The sequence below is a fragment of the Dendrobium catenatum genome, unplaced genomic scaffold (assembly GCF_001605985.2).
Source record: "Dendrobium catenatum unplaced genomic scaffold, ASM160598v2 fragScaff_scaffold_542, whole genome shotgun sequence".
Classification (NCBI taxonomy): domain Eukaryota; kingdom Viridiplantae; phylum Streptophyta; class Magnoliopsida; order Asparagales; family Orchidaceae; genus Dendrobium; species Dendrobium catenatum.
Genome location: NW_021319004.1, coordinates 760,054 through 771,764, shown reverse-complemented (window position 1 = coordinate 771,764; position 11,711 = coordinate 760,054). Strand labels below are relative to the sequence as shown.

At 36.9% G+C, this 11,711-nt stretch overlaps 2 protein-coding genes across 5 annotated transcripts; both read right to left on the bottom strand.

Annotated features, from left to right (window-relative positions):
• Nucleotides 1-371: 371 nt before the first annotated feature.
• Nucleotides 372-5,007, bottom strand: LOC110109923 (DNA-3-methyladenine glycosylase). Its single transcript, XM_020841150.2, has 6 exons — nt 4,735-5,007; nt 4,520-4,591; nt 3,347-3,470; nt 1,305-1,375; nt 990-1,047; nt 372-755 (listed from the first exon to the last, which is right to left on the bottom strand). Exons 1-6 carry the CDS (start codon nt 5,005-5,007, stop codon nt 592-594), a joined length of 762 nt encoding a protein of 253 aa, XP_020696809.2. The 3' UTR covers nt 372-591.
• A 1,909-nt stretch (nt 5,008-6,916) lies between these two features.
• On the bottom strand, nt 6,917-11,481 carry LOC110109917 (gamma-tubulin complex component 3). 4 transcript variants are annotated; one of them, XM_020841141.2, is made up of 5 exons: nt 9,121-11,481; nt 8,647-9,026; nt 8,499-8,549; nt 8,204-8,364; nt 7,411-8,118 (listed from the first exon to the last, which is right to left on the bottom strand). In XM_020841141.2, exons 1-2 carry the CDS (start codon nt 11,349-11,351, stop codon nt 8,762-8,764), a joined length of 2,496 nt encoding a protein of 831 aa, XP_020696800.1. In that variant the 5' UTR covers nt 11,352-11,481; the 3' UTR covers nt 7,411-8,118; nt 8,204-8,364; nt 8,499-8,549; nt 8,647-8,761. The 4 variants fall into 4 exon arrangements, with proteins under 4 accessions (XP_020696798.1, XP_020696800.1, XP_020696801.1 ...); XM_020841139.2 differs by lacking the exons at nt 7,411-8,118; nt 8,204-8,364 and adding an exon at nt 6,917-7,189; XM_020841142.2 differs by lacking the exon at nt 8,204-8,364.
• Between the last annotated feature and the right edge of the window lie 230 nt (nt 11,482-11,711).

Sequence of the window (11,711 nt, the reverse complement as noted above, 5' to 3'; positions counted from 1 at the left end):
ATGTTTCAAGATAAAAAAAGTCCATGTTAGAATTTTTTATTAGCATGCGGGTAGCTTTCGTAGCAAATGAAAATAAGTTATTCAACCAAGGGTGTGCAAGAAAACCTATTCCTTCAACGCAAGATTTTTTTTTTTTTTTCATGAACCATCAGTTAATAAGTCTTATTCTAACTAGTTCAATGTCTTTAAGCGAGTCATCTTAAAAAAGTCTTCCGTGATATTGCATCGATCCGTTATCTACTGTTGTCATGACAATCTCAAGACGAATAATGGATCATGCAGTTGAGGGTCAATAATAAGATAATTCATAAAGTTTTACATTTTCTTTAACATTTGATGAGGTAAAAATCAAGGCAAACTTACCAAAAAAATGATCTTACAAAATAACAAAATTTGTATTATAATTCAAGAAATATCCAGGAAAAGGGTGTACAACATCGTTTTCATCAAATTACCATCAAAGGTGTCTCATAAATATGCCATCGATATCATAATTACATTACAACAATGCGTTAAGCAAGCATGTAAACAAGAAAATTATAACGATGGCACGTGGAAATAAGAACAAAATGAAAGAAAACTAACCATTCATTAGGAAGGCTTGAGGGTGCTCTTAGGGGCACTGATCCAACGGCTCCCAGCAACAGCAAACCTCCACGGTGCATTAACATGCTCAGGCAATGCATAATCGATACCAACTCTGGGACCAACCAAAATATTCTCCTGTTCAGGTCCATCCAGCAGTTCCAAACCACCTAAAATAAAAAAAAAGGAATTAAGGCTTCGTTTGGAACGGCTTTCTTTCTGCTTCTTAAAGCAGCTTCTAGTAAAAAAATTAAATTTTCACAAATTTTAAAATTTTTGTACTAGGAAGCTGCTTTAAGAAGCAGAAAGAAGGCAGTCCCAAACGAAGCCTAAATAGAAGTAAAGGTTTTGTGAAAATTTGCATTGAAGCATTACACCAATAAAATATGAAATTGAGATTGCACCTGGGATATAGAGAGGGTGATTAGACCAGGAAGTGGAGAGTCCCAGTGCCTGCCCAACCTAATAAGAGTTATTCCAAAAGAAAACCATCAGCGTGGTGATTTTGAACTCAATTAAAGAGTATGTAGAGTCTCATTATAACCATCAAATATTTTCTACCACAGAGAGAGAGAGAGAGAGAGAGAGATTGGATGCTCTTACAGAAGATGCAACATCGCAAATATACATAGATTTGGCCCAACAAACACTCAAAGAAGAAACCACTCGCCCTAAAAGCATTAAGTATTTAAAAAAAATGAGTGATGGAGAAAACTAGCCTTTCCTGGCCCGGTCAATAAGGCAGGCTTATCAGTTTTCTGACCTCTGCGCTGCTGAATGGTCTCCAGGCCTGTCAGAGTGGTGGTACTTACAAATTATGCATAAATAATATAACATTGACCAACCCTAACCAAATACAATCATAAGAAGTGTCAAGATATCGATGAGAGGACATTTAGGTATCAACATGAATTTCAGCGGGCATAGTAACTTGTTAATAAATAAGATAAGCATGTTTGACTATTGAATCACAAGCCACAACCACTATAAAATACATCATGATATAACCTAAACGATAATCATGGTTGATCAGCTAAGTTCTTTTGCATCAAATATCAGAGAATTTTTCGTTAGGTGAACTCATAGGTGAATAATCTAGGATTACTACTTTTACTCCTAAATGAAACAAGAGTAGCACATTCAAATCAGTAACTATAAGTGTTTAAAAAAAAATAGTAACTAAATTGTAGCAGAACTATAGCCCAAAATCAATGGATTCAACAGTACCTCATCAGATATTGCAACAAAAACCTAAGAAGTTTTCCACTAAGCACTTCAAATAAAGGTTTCTACGACAAACGAAGAAAAATATAGCCCTATGGGCATGGCACTACACAACCAATGTGGCATGAAAAAATCTTCGAAACATAGCACGCCTAGGTTACTGGATGTATTTACATAAATGACATGCTCAGTTAATCTTCAAAAATGGCGTTCCACAGGCTGTTTATATGTAATTATAAAACGAAGACATGTACACGCTACAGTCCATCTATGTGCAAAAAGTCATTTTCCAAAACGACTTTGATTTTGCTTATTTTCACAAATCACTCAAATGATAAATCAATATTGTCCAAACCACGACAAATAGTATCATAAATTGTCCAGTCAAGAAAATAGTTTGTAAAATAGCAACAAGACATTTAAATCGTTCAAGAGCATTAAAAAAAAAAGAACACAAGTTACGGATGACATGAGGATGCAAACTAAAGCATGTCCATGGGAAAGAAGGAAGCTCCCAAGCTCTTCTGTCCCTTTGGTACTTGATCATTAACGAATTTCATCTCAACAACAGCCACTCCATGGGATTCAACTGTACTTATCATAAATATTAACCTAGGGATGATAAATATATAAAAAAATAATAAGAGGCATGCAATTTGATATCTTTTATTGAATAAAATTTCTTCTTCCAATTTTCAATTATGTGTGTGCAAATTGAATAGGTAAAATTTCGACTGTGATACAAATGAGACTACCAAATTGTGAGAAAAAACATCTCCTTGTGCTAGTGTGAGGTCTAAATTTTTTATTGTGATCAATAACAATCTTAATATAATTTCTTCTATATATTTTATTATTGGCTTACTAGAATTCCTAATTAAACTCAAATTTGACACAACAAGAATCTAATTATGATTTTTTTAATTATAATTGTTCATTGATTTTGCGTAGTTCAATTTTTTTGTTGATTTCTTCGTATTTATTCATAATTGCATTATCATTTGGGCTATAACTACAGTAACTACAATTTTGCATTTAAAGAAAGCAAGCTTTTTATGCATTTAGTGGTATGTAATCAGTGAATCCTAAGCTCAACTGCTAATTTACATGCATCATGCCATCTAATTGCATTAAGAACCATAGATCCTAAATAATCCTACATTAAATTGGCTATCTTATGCTATGAGAAATTCTTTTTCTACATTTTTTTCTTAATAAAATGAAATGCATTTTTACTCCACCTTTTGCAATGCAATTTTGATAGCGAGAGAGGAAAGTAGGAGTGGAAAGTGAGTTTAGGTAATCTAAGAAAGAAAGTGGCAAGTCGTAAGGAGATTAAAATTTTTTATTTAGAACCATTATATGCAACCGGAGGCAAAGGCACAAACATATGCCTTAAAATTTTAAAAGGAAGATGCTATCACAATAATATGCTCATTTGCATAAGCACACTGTCGACAATCAAATAGCAAGGCCATCAAATCTTCCTAATCTTAAGAGAATAGAGAATATTTTCATGTACAAATAAGAGCAATACCACTAACAGGAGCACAAGAGCGTATCAATACTGCAGCACCCACTCCTTCCTTGTCAGCCACAATGTTTAGCATCATGTGAATACCATAGCAAAGATAAACATAGGCATGTCCTCCTGGGCCAAACTGCCACCATAACACCCATCAATTAATAAAGATCAATATCAAGGTCATATTATACCCAAAAAGGGTACAAGATCTAGAAAAATTAGGCAATATTTTGAAATCTCACCAAAGGTGAAATTATATTAAGAAAAATTAAACTACTTAGGTGTTAGTAACATTCATAAAGCTTCATTAAACAAAATATGCATGTCCAATTATATTTTAGAAATATAAAATCATTAATAAATAATAGATTTTCTTGATTATACTTTCTTAAAAAGAAAGTTTTTGGCTCTTCTTGGTGACCGATTGCCTGCTAGTAACCCTAAGGCCTGACCGAAATTGCTTTCCAACCGTTTAGCTTTTCAAAATTTAATTTATCACAATTTTTTTGACAAAAATCAAAATTGTGATGAAGATTTGTAGTACGTGCAACTCCTTCATGGCTTCATGATCATGAAAAGGTATAAAAATAGTAAAACAATTTCCATCACAAATTTTAGCATTAACTTTATTCCATTATAAGCATTAACTTTATTCCATTATCAACAAATGACGCCTAAGTTGGTGCATAGAATCAAAACATGGAAAATATTATCTTTGTATAGAAGTTAAGTGCAAAATAATCAGCCAAACAATGCATGTTTAAGACTCCATGATGTAATAACACAGAAACAGAAAAAAGATAAAACAGGGAATCAAGGGAATAGTATGTAACGCTATGCAATTGTTGTTTCCTTCTATACATTCCTAATCATTTATTCAAGTTGAAGAAAGTTTTGAACGGTAGGTTCAATAGCCTACTAGTAATGAAACTCAAAAGTCAAAGAGCGGACAACCTGAATTTTAAGAGAAAAAAAAACTACAAATATTGTCTTTGACTGTAAGAAGTTTTAAGTTAAAACAAGTAAAATAGGTGCTAAAAAACTCAAATGATCATAAATTCATAACTACTTGGCTTTCGTTTTCCCCATCCACTTTCACCGTTCCATTTGAACATTGCCTAAAAGTCACCTCATGTCAATAAAAAGCTAGAAACAAGGAATAGAATGAAGCCAGGCAGCACTTACCACTGGAGCCGTCCGTACAGTAATCCCAAATCTACCATGACATGCGGAATCATTAGGTCGATAAGCCTCCACCTGCATCAATAATTCCACACTTAAACCCAAATATGGAACACCGAAAAAACAAAAACAAGCAAGACCTAACCCGAGAAAAAAAAAGGAAGATATTCTGGAAGAAAAATAATTCAGTTTCAAAACAAGAGAACGAGAGAAGATACCTCAGTAATCTGAAGCACGACTTCGTCCCTCCGTAGGAGCTTACCAAGAAGACGAGGCGCAAGGTCTAAGGCATCGATTTGATAGAAACCCCACGGCAGTAATGCAGCCGCCCCTAATAAGTCCAGGGAAGTATTGGAGTGAACAAGCAGACCGGAGGCAGGGGAACGCCCGTCGCCATTGCCGTCGGAAGCCACCGGAAGAGCGGCTTGCCCCTTCTTAATCCTCCGTACCGTTCTCCTGGAATGAGTAGAAGACTTCGGAGCAGAAGTCATCGAAGCGACATTCCGCCGAAAACGGAGGCAAAACATTTAATGGTTTGGCACGCATCTTAATGTTTTATGGATGGATCTGATTGAGAATGTGTCCACTCCGTGGTTTTGTACCATTTTGTTGGTAACACTAGCTGATCTGCAATGGACGGGGCTTGCGTATAAAATTTGGCCCAATATTTAACAGAGATTTCCATGGATTTACTTCCTGATTGTTTGCCAATTGAATCAACCGTGGAATGCCTGGGAACATTTTAATTTTTCCGTTTGGCTTTTAGAATTATATATTTATTCACGGTATTTTAATTTTTAAAATAATTATATTATTTTTTTAATATTTTAAATAACTTTTAAATATTTTGATTATATAAAAAAATAATTAATTATCATTATCAACAGTTGTCACCACCATCATCACTTCATAAATAAATAAAAATTTTATTTTTAAGATATCAAATATATTCTATTTTATATAAAAATATAAAATATAAATTAATATACGAATGATCCCTCTTTAAAAATAAAGTAATTGTTATTTAGTATCAATTTAATTGTTTGTAAACAAACAAAAAACATATCTTTAAAAAACAATTTGATAATTTTTATACTCAATTATGTGTAATTAAAATTTAACATAATATATATGAATCCATTTTTAAAACTATATTTATAATCTGTAATCGAAAAAAAAGAATTAAAAAGATTTTATGCTTATCTTCATTTAAGTCGTAAATGATAACATTAGCAAACTACTCCATTGGCAATGGCGAAGCTGAAAATATCAAGAGAGGGAGACCGCTGATAACATGACCCGCTACCATAGGCGAATCCATTGAAAAAACAAATTATTCATTAGAGAGGGTTTTTTCAAAAATTTTTCTTTCTAAAAGGACTTTTTTGCCTAAATTTATTAATTAGGCGCCAATTTTGCCATCCCGCCTCCTTTCGTTCACAGAATCACAATGGATGGCTTGAAGCCAATCTTTCCATCAAGATCGGGTCACATTTACAATCGCGAGAGATCGCCGGCCTTCACCTTCTCAAACCATAAAAATTTAGAGCATCTCCAACCGAATACCAAACGACGTTTGATCGCTCTAGCCGAACGCCAAATCTTCCGCCATTTACTTGCGGGTGAACAATGCGACACCAATATTGGCATCGCACTGTTCACCTACGCTATTTTGCTCTCTCAACCGGAAAAACGCGAAAGGGAAAAGGACGTTACCTTCGCATAAGCACATAAAATGACGTTTGATTGAAACAACATCACGGCATTTTAGAATTTTTCTGTATTTTGCCGTAAAAAATAGAGTTCTCGGTTGGAGATGCCCTTATCCATCCTAAAAAAATTGATCTGGATCCGCATAACTGCCCCACTAGACGATCATTCACAACAGCTGCGTATCATTCAACCTTTAGAGGGCTTATTTATTTATTCATTTAAGAAATGTCAGACTATCTTATTCAAAGTCACTAATTTTAATAGTAAATACTACAAATTTACCAATTATAACAAAGAAAACTTATTCCCAACAAGAAATAATGGGTGTATTACTCGAAAATGAGCTTTCATTTTTTACTTAAAAAAAAAACAAAAAACGAATATAACACAATATTTTCATTTTTTAACTATAACATTACAAATCTTTTCAATTTTAACTATGTAAAAAGTAACAAAATCAAAATTAAATACTTAAACCCTTGAAATCATCATAATCATTAAAACAAAAAACTTCTGCATCAGATCAAAAATAGAAGAAATGGTTTTATTTGGGACGACTTTGTTTACTATTTTATAAAGTAATATTTTAGTATAAAAATTTTTTGAATTAAAAATTTTTGTACTAAAAAATTATTTTACAAAACAATAAGAAATCTGGAATGAAACAGCAAGCTAATGCTTTCACCATTTGATTCAAGGAAATGTTGTGAATGAAACAGTTCACTCGCGCTATATTAAGTGGAAATTGTTGAAAGATTCAAGAAAAAACAAATCATTTAAGCTTCATATGATGTAAATTAATGGCAATCAATCAGTAAATCTCTAGTTCCTATACAAAGCCAACAAAAAAATTACAAAACTTGTTACTAATTTGGCCATATGATTCGCTTTTGGAGAGTCAATCATCAATTTGTAGTCTATATTTCATTGCAATATTCCTGCATCTTGGCTCAAGCAGAACTGTTAAGCACAAAATAACAAGTTATTAGTTATAGCAATCACAACACAAACTCCCATCATAAAAAACATAAATAAATTAAATTAAAAATATTACAAGGAATTTGATATAAAGAAGGAAGAAAATTTGCAATGCAAACACAATTATTATGAAGAAAATGTAAACATCCTTTGAAGTGAGAAACTACTTTACAGTAAGTAAAACACATAAAGGTAGATAGAAGTAGCAGAAAACAGTAAGTCTTTCATTTCATTTAAGATGAATACAGGGCAGTATTCATACAAGTATATGAAGGATGTAAGTGTATCCAAAAGATCAGATTTTAACACTTGTGTGGTTCGGATTATTTGATAACAGTCTGCTGCTTGTCGTTGCTCCAGCCGTACCATGGCCGTTTTGAACGATGTGAGTAGTGTTAACAGGCCCCCTCAAACTGGTGCATCGAAAGATGTAACCAGTTTGTCTGTCAACATTTGAAACCAAAATATAGAAAGCGGTTTAGTTAAGAGGTCAGCTAGTTGGTCTTTTGTAGAGGTGTGATGAACTTGAATGGCCTTATCTTTAATGCAATCCCTGATGAAATGGCAGTCAGCTTCTATATGTTTTGTACGGGCATGAAATATTAGGTTGTTGGCCAAGGCTATAGTTGAGGTGTTATCACAGAAGAGAAATGGTAGAGGTGGTAGGAGAGCAATTGAACTCTAGGAGAAGACGACGAAGCCAGATTATCTCATCGGCTACGCCTCTTCTCAAAAAGACTACCGCTGTCTAAATCCTACAACCAGTCAAGTCTACACCTCCTGCCATGTTTTTAATGAGTCAATCTTCCCATACAAACACCTCTCTTCATGTCCCTCTCCAGACTCCAACCAGGTATCGGCGTTCAAGCCTCCTCTCATATTAGTCCCCACATCAATGGAAGGATTGTGCTCTGATACCATGAGAAACTACTTTACAATAAGTAAAACAGAGAAAGGTAGATAGAAGTAACAACAAATAGTAAGTCTTTTCATTACATTTAAGATGAATACAGGGCAGTATTTATACAAGTATATGAAGGATGTAAGTGTATCCAACATATCAGATTTTAACACTTCTGTGGTTTGGATTGTTTGATAACAGTCTACTTCTTGTCTTTGCTCCATCCGTACCATGGCCGTTTTGAACCTTGTGAGTACTATTAACATGAAGAACCATTTAAAATGATGCAATGCACTTGTATGAATAATCTAAGTGAATTTCATATATTTTTTAAAAAAGATCATGACCATAAATGTAAAACTATCCGGATATAAGGGCAGCAATACTTACATTAGCATTCGATGAAGCAAAACCTCGATGTAAGCACTGAAAATGAGGCATCTAAAAAGAAAAAGATGAAGCAATCAAATTACAATAGATAATATCTTTGTGCGATGTGATACAAGAAGCAACATGCAATCATAATAAAGCTACTTACTTTCTATCTAGTTACATGAAGATGACTGCAGTGATCAATTCAAAATAAAGTCAGCAAACTCAACCTCTACTCATACAAAAATACTTCTTCAATCCATCTTCAGCAGCCCTCATGTTCACTTGTTAGGGGAAAGTCGACTATAATACTCAGTAAAGTCCAAACGAAACAACAGGAACTTCAAATCAATATGTTGCTGCATTGGCAATTCAGAAATAAAAGCATCAAGTGCTGCTGAATACTCTTTCACAACAGTGTCCAACTCCTCACTCATCTTGACAAAAAAATCCCGTGCAAGCTGAATTAAGGCTTTTCTGCCTCCATCCATCCATGAGCCCACCTTGCCTAATTCACCCTTTGATTTTGACCTAGACTTGTTCCTCCTATAAAACAATCAATAGAAACCTTATTTAATAATCCTGCAACTATAAAAAATAAAAGAAGCCATAAGGACTACTCAAAGAGTCAAAAGATTACCTAAGCTGCAACTCATATATACGTTCAAACCACCTGTCAGCAAGACTACGAAAGCGCAGTATATGATCAAATAGCACAAAGAGGGTTCTTATTATGCCCTGAGATCTCTCTCCAAGAAGAGATTTCTCGACAATCGAGTTGAGGTACTTGTCATGAGCGGCCAGAAGATCATCTAGATCTTTTGAAGAATCCATACCTTCGGAGAAATGAACCCAGGAGATCTCAAGAACCTCAAACATAATATAATACTGGAAATTTGTCACAAAATGGTTCATCTCGTTCCAGAGAACTTGGCATCTTCTTAGAGCTGAAACAAACTGCAACTTGACCCCAAAACTTTCATCAGTAAAAATGCACGAATTTATGTAATTAGGCTTCATAGTTTTCCATAACCCAGTCAATGCATGCTCAACACGCCTAAGCTTCCAAAGAAAATTGAAGATCTTAAGATACCTCTTCATGTTCAATGCCGTAAATACAGTATCCAATGGCACCCTAGCGTCATATTCCAATGAGAAAACATCCCATCCTCTGTCACCATCTCCATGATCCATCATCTTAACTTTGAGCCTGTCAAGAATCTCACGATCATCATACTGCGCATTGGATGCACGAACTGCAGTCTCCAACAATCCTGCTAGCTGGAAGGAACTGATAGTATTTGCTGGCTCTGACAGTTCAGGACCGACGATATCCATTAAGTACTGCACAAAATCTCCCTGCCCTAGAAGAAGATACCTCTTGATTGCAAGGCAATGATCCTTGAATCTATACCTTTTATGGATCACATCCATCAAATGCCGATCAATTCGCTTGGCAGCTTCAACGGCTAATGCCTCAAGGGCATCAGTCTCACCATAGCCAAGCCCGCCCCTTCTGGTTGTAGCTCCAACATGGGCAGCAGCCTCAGCGGCAGCTTCCGCCCAACCACTGTCTTCACAGCAAACACGTAGAAAATTAATTGACTTCCCCGTCCTCAGAATCCTCTGAGCCAGCAGTGGTGATATGAAATCGGGAAGCATAGATGATTGGATATCATAGCCTTCTCTCCAAAGAGATTCAGCCTTCACAGGTTGACTCGATATGAAAAACTCAGCAAACACATCCTCTAACTCTCCCTCCAATACCCAAGTCCTCACCATTTCAAAAAGAGGAGAACATACTCTCCTTAGCAACCGACCCATGAATTCCTGAACCAAAGGGTCTCCATGCTGGGCATGAGCGTGAATAGCTCCAGCCATGGCTCCGCCCCTTAGTTCCTGGCAGCCATCCACCAGTAAGGCCATTAGACGCATCCTCACCATTGGCTCCGCAAGCCAAACAGAAAGCCGCCGCAGAGAGAGGTAGTTTCCGGGGCTTCCTCCAGAATCAGATCCGGCTGAGGGGATAGGATTAGCAGACTGCGATTCTAGCACTGCGAGTAGCTTATAGTAATCCGAGAGTTCGTCTTGAAGAGCAGAGCAAAAGGCTTGCCCAACTGTGCCGACCTCAAACTGCTGATCCATAATGCTCTCCGAAATGTAACCTCTTACCTTCCGGAAGAGCCATCCAAGTTCACAGAGTCGACGAACGATGGATCTAGTAGGCCTTGGGATCTTCAGCGACTCCGGAAGATCATATCCATCCGATGACCTATCGAAGCGGACGTACCTACCATCAATTCCCTGGCAAGCATAAAGAACGTCTCTGACCAAAGCTGACTCGGTGACTTCGTTGTCTTCCATAACCAGATCCGCGTACTCACGAAGGGCGATCTCGCGGATGTTCTCAGGATCCTTGGCGACGAGAAGGACGCCTCCGCTGATGGCCCCACCTGCGATGGAGGCCGCAGCGGGGCGGGCCGTATGAGAGGGCTGAAGAGGGAGGAAGGGAAGACCACCGGAGAGTGAAGAAGCGGACCGTCGGCGATCAAGGGAAAGGGAGTTGAGGAGATAGAGAAGAGCCCAACGATTGAGAAGTGGAGCATGGGCGGAGAGCTTGGAGTGTAGGTCGGCAAAAGCGAGGGCCGCAGAAGAGCGTCCGGATACGGCTAGCCGTCGCTTAATGGATTCAACGAGCGAGAGCTCATCAGGTAGAACGGATGGAGACATACGGCTTGAGAGGAGGCGGAGGGCGTAGCGTACGGCCGCAACAGTGGATGAGTCGCCAGCCAAAGGGGTCGAGCGGCCACCGGAGGAAAGGAGTCGGAGAACAAGTTCCCTGACTAGCTCGGCAGTTGCGGAGTCATCCATGGCTGCCGGCCAGCAGAGCCCAAGAATTAGGGCTTAGAGCAGGGTGGTCTTGGCCTCTTTCGGGCCTTCGGCCAGCCGGGATGAATTTTTGGGTTTTCTATTTTTCTTTGTTTTATTTTTGATGAATCATGGGGATATTTTCGGCTTTTTATTTTTGGGCGCGGAGGCGGAATCTTTTTAAAAAAGAGAGGGGACAGGTGGGGACGAGAGCCGGCACTGGTAATGAATGCTGATGGATAATATCCTAATAAAAATATAATTAGGATAAGACCTCACACATATTGAACTTTAAAATGACTCCACTACATCATTAACTAATTAAATTCTACATAAAGCTAATTTTAAAATAAATTTAATCAC